Genomic DNA, 16,682 nt, shown 5'->3' on the forward strand with positions numbered 1-16,682 from the left:
GTTATCATGTTTGTTTGAAATCTTTTCAAAAACCAGGGTTTTCTGTAAAAGAGAAGTCCTTGTGAAATAGAAACAAACCATTCAAATGAAAATACTGAGTTTTATGGAATTTCCCCCCATTCCACATTTGGTCATTTGTTTGTAATATCTTCTTTGGCTCTTTAAGTGTCCCAGCCATCATTTATGCATTCCTTTAAAAAGTTTTCCACATCCACAATGATCCCATAACATTCCTTATATAACTAATATCTTGTGTATTTTCATTGGAGGGAGAGCTGAGTTCACGTCTGTGTTTCATCAAAGATTCCTAATGACTTCAGAGGAAACCAGGCTGTTTTCCATGTTGCTAGAGAAGGGAAATAAAAATAGAGTTGGTAACGTGATGGGGACCTTCTAAGGTGCAGTGGAAAGAGCTGAGGAGGTAGAAGACCTGGGACATAGGCTTGGTGAGGCTCCTGAACAATTGTGTGAACAACTTTAGTGTTTCTTAGACTTCTCTGGGCCTCGTGATTCTCTTCTACTGATGAACAATGCAAAAGAATACTAAATGTATAACATCATGATGAAACAAACTTACGAAAAATACTTGGTTATCTGTAAAGGTCTGTATAAATGTTTGGTGGTATTGTTAGAGGACAACCTAAGACATACCTGCTTTGTAATCCTGTTTGAGGTAATGCTTTATGTATTTTACTGTTAATTAAATTTTTCCTTTTTATTTATTATTTTATTTACTTCATTTTTTATGAGTGCATATTTGTAATACAGAGTAGTGATGTTCATTTTGGGGAATTGGTACATGTATATAACACATCTTGATCACTTTTGATCCCGTCATTCCCCTCTTTTTTCTTTCCCTCCTCCGAATCCTCTTCTCTAGCTCTAAGAGTCTACTTTCTAGTTTTCTATCATCTCTCTTTAATTAATTAATTAATTAATATTTTATGCTTCTCATATAAGTGAAAACACACAATATATAACTTTCTGAGTCTAGCTTTTTTAAAACTTAGTATGATGGTCTCATGTTCTGTCCATTTTCCTCCAGATACATATTCCTCCTATACAGACATATATTCACATTTTCTTTATCAATTCATCTATCTAGGCTATTTCCAGAGCTTAGCTATTGTGAATTGTGCCATTATAAACATGGATATGCATGTAACACTATAGTATGTCTTCCATGCTTTCAGAGATGTACCCAGGAGAGGTATACCTGGGTCAAATGGTATTCCTATTTTTTTTTTGGAATATCCATACTGATTTCCATAGTGCTTGTGCTAGTTTATATGCCCACCAAAAGTTTGGAAAGGTTCCTCCTCCTACCCTGCATCCTCACTATTGTTTTTGTGTTCTTGATGATAACCTCTCTGACTACAATAAGATGGAATCTCAAAGTTGTTTTGATTTGAATTTTCCTAATTGCTAAAGATGTTGAACAATTTTTCATATACTTATTGGCAATTTGTACTTCTTCTTTAGGGTAATGTCTATTCAGTTCATTTGCCCATTTATTTGCTTGAGTCTTTTGTTTTTTATGGGTTAATTTTTAAATTTCTTTTTATATATTAGATATCAGTCTTCTATCAAAAGAGTAGCTTGTAAATTTTTCCTCTTATTCTGTAGGTTGTTTCTTCACACTGTTGATTTTGTTTTTACTCTGCAGAAGATTTTTATTGATACAATCACATTTGTTGATTCTTTTGTTGTTTTTATTTTGTTTGTTTTTTTGGTACCGGGGATGGAACTCAGTACCTTGCGCTTGGGAAACAAGCATGGTGCCACTGAGCTAAATCCCAGCCCACATTTTTCGATCCTTGATATTATTTCATATGTTATTGGATTTCTGTCCAGGAAGTCTTTGCCTATGCTTATGGCTTCAAGTGTTTCCCCTATGTTATCTTCTAGCAGTTTCAGTTTCTGCTTTTATATCTAGCTCTTTGATTTGTTTCAAATTGACTTTAGTACAGGGCGAGAGGGATCTAGCTTCGTTGTTCTGCCAATGAATATCCGGTGTTAGCAGCACTGTTTGTTAAAGATGTCTTTTCTCCAAAATATGTTTTTGTATCCCCTTTGTCAAAAATCAGATGGCTGTGGGCGCATGAGATTGTTTCCGTGTTTTCTGTTTTATTCCATTCTGTTTTTGTACCGGTACCATGCCATTTTTGTTACTGTAGTTTTGTAATATAATTTGAAATTGAGCATTATGATGCTTCTAGCATTATTCTTTTAACTCAGGGTTATGTTAGCCATTCTGGGTCTTTTCTGATTCCATGTGTAATTCAGAATTGTTTTTCTAGTTCTGTGAAGAATGTTGTGGTATTTTAATAGGGATTGCAATGAATCTGTGCATTGCTTTTGCTAATACCATTCTCATAATATTAGTTCTTCCTATCCATGAACAAGGGATGTCTTTCCATTTTTCTAGCATCTTCTACAATTCATTTCTTCAGTGTTTTGTAATTTTCATTGTAGAGTCTTTTATCTTCTTGCCTAGGTCGATCCCTAAGTATTTTTTTGAAGCTGTTGTGAATGGAATTGTTTTCTTGATTTATTTCTCAGTAGGTTCATTATTGGTGTATAGGAATAGAATTGATTTTTCTGGCTTTGTGTAATGTATTTGTTTATTTTTATAAGAGGCAAAAACTTTTTTTCAGGCAAGGTTTTGCTGTTTTCTAGGCTGGCCTTGAACTCTTAGGTTCAAATGGTCCTCTTGTCTTAGCCTCTCAAGTAGGTGGTGGGCCAAAGAGCTTTGTTGACTTTCAGACCTAGGATGAAATTCAGTATTGCAATGGATAAATGCCAAAAACATGACCTGTAGACATTTGGCCTAGTTTAATAGCTATATGTGGTAGTGTCATATGTTAAGGATAAAATATTTTAAAAACACAGATAAAAGAAGCATCATCTTAATGTTGTAGCTTAGTCTAAGATTAAAAATTTAAAGAAGCAAAAATAATTGCAGATAGGGTTTATTTATGACTTAAGGCTGAATATTTAGTACCTATTATAAAGAAAAGTTTATAACCAGCCGCTTGACCTTAATTAACACTCTACACCCTAGACAATAAAATAAGTGAGGGAGACATCAGCATCTAAGAAACTCACTCAGAGAGGAGTTGTACAAATTTCAGAGAAAAGGAAAGAGGCTTTTTTCTTTTACAGGGATAAGATGTCTTCCTGAGGGAGGAAGATGTAGTATGTTAAAAACCACTCATCAGGGGTTTTATGAGAGGAAACCTAATCACTCTGGTGTCACAGTGCTAAAAATACTATTCTTTGTAAACTCCTCAATGGTTTTGTGACTAGTAAAATAATGACTGGACCGTATTCTTTTGGATTGCCCCTCTTCCCAGGAGGAAGTCCTAAAATGAGTAGCTAACTTCCCAGAATACCTCTGTCACTCCTTGGAATAACATGGTCATGATTTCACTGGTCATGAGACTTAAATTATGGAGCAAATCTGCTGCGTTTTGAAATTGAGAGGCTGCCAGAAATCTTTATTTAAGAACTACTCATAAGACTAATAAATTCCCAGTTGACTTAGTGCACAGTGATCTGCCAGGGTTCATTGGCACTTTTTCTTTCTGGCACAATGAAGACATCTGGAAACCCAACCAAAGCTACAGTCTATGCATAGGAATTGTCTAGCATGAGATTTCAAAATGTTAGCTTCTAAGGTTTGAGATCAGCAATTTATAGTGTGCATTAAAAGGAACTTCTAACTCATTATTTGTAGATCTTGACTGATTATAATTTTTCATTTTTTTGTGGCTAACAATATTTCACTGGATTCTTAACATTTTACTTCTATTCTTTCAACATTTGTAAATGCATAATAACATTGGCCTTGACATAGTACCTTAGAATCTTTCATGTATGTCATCTTATTTGTTATGACAACCTGAAGGGCCATGCAGACATTATTTTCTCCATTTTGTGGGTACAGAAGTAAAAGTTTAGAGAATTAGACACATTATCATGGTTAAGTCTTGCATCCTAAAGACAAAAAGTAAAATGAAATAACTCTGTCTCTTTGTCCACTCTACTATATTGTTTTTAGAAGCAAGTTTCCTTAAAGAGTACTCTATATTCCTGTCCCTCATTACTCACCCCTCATTCACTTTGCAGACTGTTTTCATGTGCCTTTTGCCAGTACTGACATGGAACTTACTAGGGTCACAAATAGCTGCCTACTTTTTAAATAAAATGGACTTTTCAGGCCATCATCTTACTTTACCTGTCTGAAGCACTTGTTGGTTTTTTTTGGTACCGGGGATCGAACTCGGGTCCTTGCGCTTGCACAACAGGTGACGAAACCACTGAGCTAAATCCCTGGCCTTACTTGTCACTTTTGACTGCTTTTTAAATGTTTCTTCTTTTTGGATTCCATGGCTTTTTTCTTTTATTTTTTACTACTAGTATATATGTTTATGATACATAATAATTACATTTATTTGGGGGAATTGGTACATATACATATTTAATCTTGATCATTTTTACTCCTCCTTCCCCTTTCCTTTCCCCTCTTCTTTCCCCTCTACCCCTACCAGAGATCCTATCTCTGCCACTACTCTCCTCTCTCTCCCCTGCTTCCTGGTCCCCCCATCTCTCTCTTTTCCTGTGTATTGTTTCCTCATGTATTGTGGCAATTTCCAACTGCACCTCTCCAATCCATACCATTGCCTTGAGCTCTAGGCTCATATAGCCAACTGCCTGTTGATTCTTCTTTTAGATGTTCTATAGCTATTTCAGTTTAAGTTTTTCCAAAATTGAACTCATCCTTTCATCTCTTTTTCTTGCATTTTCTAGCTCAGTAAAAATAAAATCTATCTTCTAAGTCAGGTAGTCTTTGATTACATTTTTCCTTTTCCCTTGTCCTTCATCTTGGCTTCTGCTCTTTTTCAGTCCTTTCAACAAATACATATTGAGCAGCTCCATTTCCCAACGTCACTTCACATTCCAGTTTTCAGTATTCATTAAGGCTATTCCAATGTACCATGTTTCCTAGAGTTTCTTGATTTTGCACTTGCCCTTTCCTCAGCATCCTGCATTCCCTCCCTCACCGACACACATTATCCTTCAAGATCAATGTTAGGTGTTTCTTCTGGGAGCACTTCCTGAGATCCAGGTGAGATACCTCTTTTGGGTGCTCCTATGCCATCCTGTGTATACTTTGTATCACAATGTTTTTGCAGCAGTTTTGGCATATGGTTTGGTAAGGTTAACTAACTGATATAACAAACAATTTCACATCCCAGTCAACACAAAGAGGTCTCTTTCTTACACACATGATAGCCCTAGTACTATTTCTCAGAACTGCCATTAATATTATTTCTATGCTCAAATTTACTTCAGAGAGAAGACTTTTCCTTTATTGATGCGTTAATAATGACCTGACTTTTTTTTACCATTGAGCCTCAACTCATTAGAGCTTCTTCAGTTTTTCCTGAATGTAAAATGCCTCTTGCCTTTGCAGTGAGAGAACATTTTAAGAATAAATGTAATTAATTACAGATTTAAGTCCTACAAAGGGAAGCTTTTTTATGAACCATTTGTCTTGCATTATTTCTCATATTTTTAAATAAATACTTATTGAAGCTTACTAGTTGTTCAGAAGCTTCCAACCACTGGGGTTACTAAGATGAGTTCAGCATGTAGCTTTTTTTCTTCAGAAATATTCTATCTTGGTAAAAAGAAGGATGTAAGCTTAAAATATAAGTTATTAATGTAATGCATTTTAGGTATAGTGCTAAATGCATGATTAGGGGAAAGGGATGCAGGAAGGAAATGACCATGTACTAAGCACACATTTATGCTTCTTTAAAGGCTTAAATCATTTGTTTTATTTAATTCATTATGCACCTCAATAAAAGTAGATATTGCTAACTCCATTTTATAGGTTCAAAATGATAAAATAGCTTATCAAGTTACACAGCCAGTGAAAGAACTAGGATTCAAACTCAGAGTCTCTTGCTGTAAATTCCATGTCCTTTAGATTGCACTAAGTGACCTGGGGAGCTAGTGCTGTAGGGATCTGGAGGAGATGACAGAATTCTGAATGGGTCTTGTTTCTGGGAGGATGTGCTTTTGTGGGCATAATCCATGAGAAGGTAGAACTTGAACAAAGGAAAGGGGATAGAAAAGCATTCTAGCAAAGATCAGGGCAAGAAGGTGGGAGTGCATGATGTATTGTAATACATGAGAGGCCCAGTTCGTCTGGAGTCAGGTTGCATAGGGAATCAGAGAAATGCAACCTTGGGGCAAGAGGAAGTGACTAGTTTGAAGAATGCAGAATACAGTGGACCTTTGACTTACAGAGTCCATCAGTTCCCTAGGGCTTGTTGTAATTAAGTCAATACAGCTGAGATCTGGATGTTTACCTGGGTACACACTATAGATAACAAGAGGCAGATAAATCTTCCATTAATCTAGTTAAGCCAAGTTGTTCACGTGTCAGGCTGGTCGTAACTTGAGGGTCCACTGTACCAGATTGGGGAGTTTTAAGTTTTATGTGGAAGAAATGGAGAACCATTGAAAGTGTTAGCCCAGTTTTGGAGCAATGGTTCTCTAAGTGTGGTTTCTGGAATAGGATCAGCAAGTTGGCTTGGGGAGCTGTTGAAATATGCAGCCTTCAGGCCCTAGTTGAGGTCCACCAAGTCAGCAAGGCTGGGGTGGGGCCCAGCAACCTGTGGCTTACCAAGGCCTCTGAGTGATTCTGATGCACATTAAAGTTTAAGACTACTGATTTAGAGAGCCAGCTGTATATTTGCGTAGCATGTGTGGGAGAAGGAAAGCTAGGACACTCCTCTAATCATTCAAAGGTGCAATAATGAGGACACAGGTGATGGCACTGAGAATGGAAAAAGAGAGAAAGAGGGGGGATAGTATGAAAAACTCAGAACTTGAGGACTGGTTGGGTTTGAAGGATGAATCAAAGTTGACAGGCAAGGATCAAAAATCCATGGGATGAATCTGCATTGATTTCAGGTCAATATTTTTTTAAATCATATTTTACATAACAATAGGGGCTTGCTAGTTTTAGAGAAAAATCGATTTTGGTGACATATCTGGTATAGGGTAAACTTTAGCCACCAGATCCTTTTTGTTGATGAGATGTACCTCTCTAGTCTGCCCAAGTTTCCCTTGCCCTCTTTTTTCTTATTTTCCTCATTTTCCTTACCTGGTTGGGTGCTGTAGGCACTTGAATTCATGATCTCTAGTCTAAGGATTCAGCCTAAGGACTGGAGAATGAGGAGAAATATAGTGGTTGGGAGAGGAAGGTGGTTTAGAGGGAAATAGAACCAGTTTGGTTGTTAGATATTTTGAGTTCAAGGTTACTGTAAGATAGCCTGATTAATCTGATCTTTATATTTTGTGAGGAAAATAGTTCAGCATTTCCATTTCTCTGTTGCCTAAATTTGGGTTCACCCATGACAATTTAAAATTCTAGTCTGGCTTCCTTGCAATGCACTACAGCGTGGGACTTCTTCCTCCTGCTTTCTTAGCATAAGAGCTGAAGAATACAAAGTAATTTTTATATTAGCTCAAGTAAAATATAATTCAGAAAGTAACTCCACCTAGGCCAGATTTTCTGTTGTACTCCTATTGCCAGATATACATTTTTCTAGTTATTTTCTCCATTGCCCCAGATAATTGAACAAATAAGTTTTAATCAGCTAAGCAAAGGCTCCCTTTACTATGAAAATTGTATCCCTGCACTGGGTAAGAATTCAGAGCGGTGGGAATGAATTGCTGAGAGAACTTGGCTGTCTAAATATCCATGGCTTACCTTTTGCATCACTGGGCCTTTTATGGTAGAGAACAGTGAAGAGGAGAAGGAAGAGGAGCAATCAGTTTGGAGATGACTAAGAGCTGATGAAACATTCAGCTGGGGAGAGAGCTGAGTGAACCCAGGTGATGTTTACGGAGCGTCAGAGCGGGAGAAAGCTCTACCATCTGGCGAGAGAGATGAGAAAAGTTTAAAAATCAATCTCTGTAATGATACTTAATTAATACAGAGTCGATAAATGACATAATTGTAGCACTGGTTGGGCTACATCGTGGAGTTAAATAGCTTCAAAGAGGGCTCTGATTAAAGCCATTACAATTTATAAAACATTCTTCATCTTAAAAAAGCATCTTGATGAGATTTCACATGAACATTTTGTAATCAGAGGGCCAGCTTAATACATTCAGAGCAGAGGTGAAATGTCTTAAGAGGTTTATTTTGGATGAGTTTTGAAAAGTCAGTTTTTCTCAGGGAGCAAAACCTCTTGTCCCCATTCCTTTGTTTTTTAATGGAAAAAAAATAATGCTGCATACTTCACATTTAGATAGTCTTGGATTTTTCATATCTTAGTGGTTTGGTGCTTTGGAGTGACCTTAATATAATTAGCTATCAAGCTTGATTTAAATTGTTTTGAAATATCATTCAGTGTGTGTGTGTGTGCGTGTGTGTGTGTGTGTGCACGCGCGCATGTGCATTTGTGTGTAATGGGGGGATAGGGAATATGTGCCTACTCATGAAAAACACTGACCTAAAAGAGTATGCAACTGGGCCAGCCTCAGTGAGTAGGCTCTTTCCCTCCCTTATTTTGTTTTTGCTTCATTCACTTGGAGGCCCCTAACAGAGGGACAGAAATTAAGCAGGATGCCACTTCTCACCATTTGTGCAGGTGGAGGGTCATGTGCTCCACGGGGAGAAACCAGAGAAGACTCATGTTGAGTACTGCATTTTTTCTTCTCATCATCCTTTCCTTTCTTCCCTTCTCTGGTCTTTGAAAGGCAGATTTTTTTGTTTGCAAGGCCTTTGTTAGAAATTCCAAAATGTTCTTTAAATCATTTCAGTCTCTTGTTGCTTCAGGTGGTGTGACAGGCTGACTGCTTCCTAGTGGAGAGAACCAAGCAATGCGCTTTGAAGCCTGGATGCTGCTGTCTGCAGTGCCCGAGGTCTATGTTCAGCCCCTTGCCAGATATGTGACCTTGACAAAGTGTATAACCTCCCTGTTCCTCAGTTCAATCTATGAAACGGAGGAAATCACTGAACCTTTTTCCTGAGGTTTTCTGGGTATTAAATGAGCTATTGCTATACCTGGTGCATAGTAAATTTTAAATACCTGTGAAAGCCCTATTATTATATAGTTTTGTTAACTGAAGGCTGGATATCATTATTCAGTGAAAGAAGGAGAAAGGAAAGGAGGAAAAACAAAAAAGGGAGAGAAGGGGAGAGAAGAAGAGCTTCATTTGTTTAATGTCACTATTACAGTGGATTATAGTTGCAGCTCTCTGGTTCAGAGTGAAACCTTTAGCATCATTCTGCCATATGGATCTTGGTCTCTGTGGTTTGTCCAAACTCTGCTGGATTCTGTGTTTACTTGTCTACTTCCCTGTCTAGATTGGCGGTTCTGTGTGTCATGTTCCTCCAGGTGCACAGTGCACAGTGCTTGGCATTCAGTAGTGCTGAATGATGGAATCAAGTCAGAAGCAGCCTGTCCAGGTCGCTGCTGTGTAAATTCAAGGTGCCACCATTTCACATTCACAGACGTTGTATAATAATATAGATGAGGTGACTAACCTTTCAAATTGCTACTTATCAAAAATAGAATCTCTGGAATCTGAGAGCAGACTGTAGTTATGTAAATTTTGGTAAAGTATTGCAAACTGCATATTACTATGGTGCTTTGTGTGACTGCTCTAATTAATGGTCTGTTTGCATTTCTAGTATAGAATGTCATTTTTCATCCACTTATAACCTTGATATAAAAATTTATTCTTGGCAGTTGCTGTACTTTGCATTCATAATTTAAAAACATATGTAAGTGTTCATCTTCTGTTTTCCAGCTTTCTGATTATTGAAAGCACCAGCTTAAGACTCATATCTCCATGGCATTTTTTTTCTGAGTCTCTAGTGGTAAGAAGAAATTAATGCATTTTGAATTTAGGTTTCAGGATTGTGACAATGTTGTTTGCTTATGCAGTAGCCTTTGAAAAATGTCTAGTACAGCATGTGAAATGAAAATATTTTGAGTAATTTCAAGCCAGTCTTTACTATTACATGTGCTTTTGTTTTTTTTCTCTTTCCTTCATCACGTTAAAGATGACTATTGAAGTTTTTATGAATCCATATATCTACTTAACCATTTGGTTTCTTTAACTTACTGCAGAAGATACCGACCACATGGCACTATTGGGAGGTTTGGACACCAACAAAGGTAACAAAACATAGACTGGATTCTAGTGCTGTCTCTACCACTTAACTCCTGTGTTACCTTAGGCATGTTACTCATTCACTGAGTTTTCTCATCAGTGGTGTGGGGAGAATACTATTTACCTCACATAATTGTTGATCAAACAACTGACACAGAAGCTGACACACTGGAAATGGTCAATGAGCTGTAACTGACATTTTGTCCGATCATGCTGACTACTATTACTATTATCATTAGATAATGAAAGGACTAAGCAGATAGGCTGACATGAATTGACTTATAAAAAGTAGCTCAAGAACTCCACTCAGTGTGAGCTCTAGAGATCTCGGTTCTGCTTATGTTCCAACTTCAGGAACCTATTCTCCTTAGTCTCCCTTCTTCTTTGGCCTAAAATGATGACAGTCTTTTGTCTTCTCCAACCTCTCTGACCTCATATTGAATGCTTGATGCTGTCTTACATGCTGCACTGAAGATGTGCCCAGTCAAATCAGTGACCAGCAGCCAGCTGACCAAGACACAGCAAGTGGTCTACTTTAAACAATAGCCAAACTAGACCCAGGAGACTGCAAGAGCGAGAGGTGGAGTGAAGGGGCGGCGTGCGGAGACCCCGCTGGAGAACCCGGTCCCTGTGCCCCTCCCTTCACCCACCCCGCAGCTGAGGATGAAGAGCCAGACAGAAATCCTATGCTTGAACATCAAGATGTAGCATCAAAACTTGAAATGCAAGTAAAGAAACAAAAAACTTCCAAAAAGAAAGATTATACTGAGGCTGAAGAACCAGACAAAAGTCATATGCTTGAGAATCAAGATGCAGCATCAAAATGTGGAATGCAAGTAAAGAAACAAAAAACTACCAAAGAAAAAAGATATAGTACTGAGGATGAAGAACCAGACAAAAATCTTATGCCTGAACATCAAGATGCAGCATCAAAACGTGGAATGCAAGTAAAGAAACGAAAAACTTCCGAAGAAGAAATTCATAGTTCTGAGGATGAGGAACCAGACAGAAATCATACACTTGAACATCGAGATGCAGCAGCAAAACTTGGAGTGCAAGTGAAACAAAAAACTACCAAAGAAAAAAGATACAGTACTGAAGATGAGGAACCAGACAAAACTTGTATGCTTGAACATCAAGATGCAGCATCAAAACTTGAAATGCAAATAAAGAAACAAAAGATTACCGACGAAGAAAGTCGTAGTACTCAGGATGAAGAACCAGACAAAAGTCCTGTGGTTGAACGTCAGGATGCAGAATCAGAACATGGAATGCCAATAAAGAAATGAGAAACTTCCAAAGAAGAAAGTCATAGTACTCAGGATGAAGAACCAGACAAAAATCCTATGCTTGAATATCAAGAAGTAGCCTCAAAATTTGGAATGCAAGTAAAGAAACAAAAAACTTCCAAAGAAGAAAAACATAATATACCAGATGAAAATCTTAAATTTTTGCAACAAGATTCAGTGTCAAGGGCCGGAGATTTAGCTCAGTGGTTCTGGCACCTGCCTCACAAGCACAAGGTCACAAGTTTGATCCCTGGTACTGAAAAAAAAAAAAAAAAGACGATTCAGTGTCAAAACCCCAAATGCAAATAGAGAAAGAAACAACTTTTGGAGAGAGAAGACATACTACCCATAAAAGGGATAAATCCCCTGAAAATCTACTGCCTGAAGAGGAAGTTTTATTATCTACAAGGTAGTCTCAAATTGAGAAACTGGAAGCTATCAGCAATGAGACTCTTAAGCGTCAGAATGTCCTCCAGTGACTGATAAACGTCTTCTGCCAGTAGACTCAAAATCAAAAGCTCAACCTCAAATTAAGAAACAAAAAATTTCCTACAAAGAAAATCTTGCTCAAGATTCTCATGAAGATCTAGAATTACAGTTCAAGGACTGAGAAGTAAATATAAAGTAGCCTCTCAACCTTAGATACATCAGAAAGTCTTTTGACATTGGCTCCAACAATTAGTGACATAATATTTCACTTAAACCCGGACAAAGTGGTTGAGACTGATCTAGAACACTTAAGAGATGCTTTTGTATGGAACTTACTGAAGGATGAATTTAAGACACTATCCCTCTCTTTTCCTGAGACTGATATAGAACAATTGACTGATATAATTGGACAAGGTATAAAAAAGGATGAAATTCAGACAAAGAAACACTGTGATCCTAACATAGAATACTTGACAGATGCTGCTGCAAGATGTAAAGTAAAGGGGCCAGTCAAGCCACAATTGGAGAGCAATCCAGAGACTGACACAGAACCCTTGGCAGGTATTTTTGGAAAAAGTATAATAAAATTGCCAATAAAGAAACAATTGAAGAGTTATGCAGAAACTGATACAGAGCGCCTAACAAATATATTCAGAGGAGGTGAAATGTTTAGTGGAATGAAGACGCAACCAAAGATTCACCCTGATCTTGACATAGAACCCTTGACAGATGCTATTGCAAGAGGTATCATAAAGGGATCAGTCAAGCCACAATTCAAGAGTCAATTGGAGACTGACAAAGAACCCATGGCAGATACTCTTGATGAAAGTACTATAAAGGAGCCAGTGAGGACACAAGTAAAGAGTTTTCCTGGTGTGAGTTTATTTAAAGACAAGAATATGTTCACACAGCATCAAAAAGATACTATTTACAAGTTCCCTACACCAAGTAAAGTCCCAACAGAATTCTCTGTGGAAAATCAAGGTGTGAATTTATTTAAAAACAAAGATATATGTATACAACATCAAGAGGGGACTTATACTAGGCAAGCCACACCAAGTGAATTTCCAACAAAAGTGATCAATTTATTACCCTTTGCCAAAGAAGAGGAAAATGATGAAGACTCTTCACCCTACTTGACTGAACCTCCAAAAGCAATTAACCAGAACATCTAGAAGAGCTTCAAGATCTTCTAAATTTATCTTATTTCCTTCACTGAATAAACCGCCATTGAGTAATTAAAAAAAAAACAATAGCCAAACTATTTTCTACCAAAGGCTTTTGTGCTCACTGTCCACTCTGTCTGGAATGCTCTTTCCCCAGCTTTTTATATGGGTGACTTCCTCGGATCTCACTTGGAGTTCTTCTTTACTAAGCCTCTCCTAACTCCCTAACTCTATCCTGAGAGTGCTCTCCCTCAAATTCTCTTACATATCACTCCTCTGCATGATCAGTGTCCTAGTAGCATTTGGGAATTCTATCTACCTACCTACCTACCCACTTATCTACCTACCTGCCTTCCTGCCTATCTACCTACCTGTTCAGCATGTAGTTCCCCATTAGAATACAAACTGCAGGAAGGCAGGAACTGCATCTTTCTTGTAGAACACTATATTCTCAGTACCTAGGGGATTGTCTGGTACAGGGCAGGTACTCAAGAAATATTGGTTAAATGAATAAATATTTTAAAATCTTCTAGCATGAAAGAATAGATGAACAACTATAAAACAATACATATCATAGCATAGCTATTTTCAGAGATCACATGCTAAAACACCATAGATTTTTCCTCAACTTTTTTTTCCTGTTGCAGTGATTTATTTTGTTTTGCTTAAAGCCCAGATATGATTTCTAGTCACAATAAAGTTCTCAGTATCAATACTATTTTCACATGTTTCTTTTTTTTTCATTAAGTTTATTGGTATATTTTAGGTGTAAAATACAGTTACATACATCATTGGGATCTTGTACCATTACATGAGTATCTTGGTTCTTATTTTTTTCCCGTTCTCCTGCCCTCTGTTCACCCCTTCCACCCTTCCCTATTTGCAGAGATTTTGTTTCCATTTTTTCCTTTTCTCGTATTTTTTCTTTTCCCTTTTTTCCTTTCTCCTACCCCTCCCACTTCCCCTGCTCCTGTAGACCTTTTCTTCCTATTACACAATATCAATTATACATTTTTTAAATTACAATATCAAGATCTAGGAGACATTACCACAGATTTTACAGAATTTAAAAGGATATAGAAAGCATATTACAAAAATCTTTTTTGAAATAAATTTGACAACTTCTAAGAAGTACCTTGGAAGACAAATTAATGATACTAACTCTGGAGGAAATATAAAATTTGAATAGCACCTATTAAAGAAAGTATATTCCTAGCTTGAAAACCTACCTATATGACAACAGGCTCATATACATTTTAACTGATAAATTATATCAAACTATTAAAGCAGAAAAAAGAAGGAACACGTCTCCTCTCATTTTGGGAAATCAACATTATGCTAATCCTAAAACTGGATAAAGATAATAGAAGAAAAATGTATGAACATAGATAGAAATTTGTTTAACAAAACAAACTATTAGAAGTCAGATCTGACAGTGTGTAGAAAGTGGTTTTATTGTAGGGATGGCAGTGTTGGTTCAGCATTGGAAGATCCACCCGCAAAAGTCATCATTTTAACAGAGGAAAGGAAAAAGCCATATGATCCTGTCACTAGTTGGAGAAAAAGCATTGGACTAAATTCTGCACCTGTTCAGGAGCTATCAGGAGCCTAGAAGTAGAACAGAACCTTCTCAACAGATTAAAGACATGTACTCCATACTTCCAGTGAGAACAACTTATATGAATGGAGAAGATACAATGCTTTCTCCCTAAGGTGGGAAACAAGGACAGATATGCTTACTCTTTATCTGTCCATTAAACTTTGAAACCTAGGCCCAAACCAAAATAGTCTGGCAATAAAATGACACAATTGGGATAGGATTGGCAAGGTAGAAGTAAAATCCTTATATGTAGATGAAATGATCATCTACAGAGAAAATACTAACAAATCTCTAGGAGTCCCTAGAACTTGTATTTGAATTTAGCAGGATTAGTAAACACAAGGTATATATAAAAATTCACGTCTGTGTATACTTGCTATAAATGAAGAATTGGATATTGAAATTTAAAAGTTATGTAGGAGTACAAAGGACCTAGAAAAGCTAAAGAAAGAACAGTGTTGGAAGACATTTAGTACCTAATTTTAAGACTTCTTCTAAAGCTACAGTAATTAAGGCAGTGTTGGTGTAAGAAAAGACATATAGATCATTTGAATAAAACAGAGAATCTAGAAATAGAAGCACACATATATGGTCCACTGAGTTTTGAGAGATTATTTAACATTAGCATTTTATAGAATATACACTCAATTCAAGAGCCGAGGAAGAGATAGTGTTTTCAGCAAACGGCAGTAGAACACCTGAGGTTAATAAAAAATTAACCTCAACCATTTATTTCCATACATGAAAATAACTTGAAGGGATCTATGAACCTAAATAAGAAAGCCAAAAAGTATAAAACTTTAAGAAGAAATTATAGGGAAAATGTTTATGAATTCAGGGTAGGCAAGAACTACCTAGGATACAAAAGACATGATGTATAAAAGAAAAAAATTGATAAATGAGATGCCATCAAAATTTAGAACTTTAAATGACATCATTAAAATGAAAAGTAGTCCTTCAACAGACCATATTTACAATGCATATAACCTATGACCAGAATATATAAACAACTCTTACAGCCCATTAATAGACAACCCAATTAAAAAGTAGACATAAGAAGATGATAAATAGCCAGTGATAGCACAAGGAAAGGTGTGCAACTCTAGAATCAGAAAAATACTAATCAATACAATAACAAGATTGAATTATACACTCATTAGGGAAATGAAGTTAAAAGTTTTAAAAGCCTTTTCATGTCTTTTTCTTTTTGTTGGATTCTCCCTCTTTGGGGTTAATTTGTCACACCCAATGGGTTCATTCTGCTGGGTTTCCTGGGGTTGTGATCCTCATTGTCTTTTCCTAGGGTATTGTCTAAAATTTTTTGGAGTGCCGATTTGGTATTCATGAAGTTCCTGAGGTGCTCTTTGTCATGAAAGTATCGTATTTCTCCATCCATTTTGAAAGATAGTTTTGCAGGGTACATCAATCTGGGTTGGAGGCTGTTTTCCTTTAGGGCTTGAAATACAACACTCCAAGCTCTTCTTGCCTTGAGAGTTTGCATTGAGAAGTCTGCTGTGATTCTGATGGGCTTTCCTTTGTATATGATTTGTTTCTTTTCTCTCACTGCTTTTAGAATTTTGTTCTTCTGTTAGGTTTCTGGAATCCTATCATACGCCTATGTGTAGATTTTTTTTGATCAAGGCTATTTGGAGTCTTATATGCCTCACTTATCTGTATGTCAAGTTCTTTTCTCCTGCTTGGGAAGTTTTCTGCCATCACTTCTGTGAACAGCTTTTTTATGTCATCTGCACTCTCTCCTGTTTTTTCATTGAGTCCAATCAGTCTTATGTTATTCTTCTTTGCATCATCTAGCAGCTGCTGGATTGATTTCTCGTGTTCCTTTACAATTTTAAAGCAATTTTTCTTTTCCTGGTCACTAATTGCAATCTTATCTTCTATATCTGAAATTCTATCCTCACATTGGTTCATTCTGCTGTGCCGACTTTCGATGGAGCTTTTAGTCTCCTGGAAATCTGTTTGCATCTGTTT

The 16,682-nt window shown here is 36.9% G+C and overlaps 2 protein-coding genes across 8 annotated transcripts in view; both read left to right on the forward strand.

The window, feature by feature from the left end:
* The window catches only part of Cpq (carboxypeptidase Q), a 502,796-nt gene that overhangs the window by 151,353 nt on the left and 334,761 nt on the right, over positions 1–16,682 (forward strand). The window lies entirely within an intron of this gene.
* Positions 3–12,597, forward strand: LOC147824068 (uncharacterized). Its single transcript, XM_087190648.1, has one exon. The coding sequence runs from the start codon at positions 10,896–10,898 to the stop codon at positions 11,496–11,498; it is 603 nt and encodes a 200-aa protein (XP_087046774.1). The 5' UTR covers positions 3–10,895; the 3' UTR covers positions 11,499–12,597.

The sequence above is a fragment of the Heterocephalus glaber genome, unplaced genomic scaffold (assembly GCF_053883595.1).
Source record: "Heterocephalus glaber isolate CG9 unplaced genomic scaffold, H.glaber_assembly_v1.0 deba00001555, whole genome shotgun sequence".
NCBI classification, from domain to species: domain Eukaryota; kingdom Metazoa; phylum Chordata; class Mammalia; order Rodentia; family Bathyergidae; genus Heterocephalus; species Heterocephalus glaber.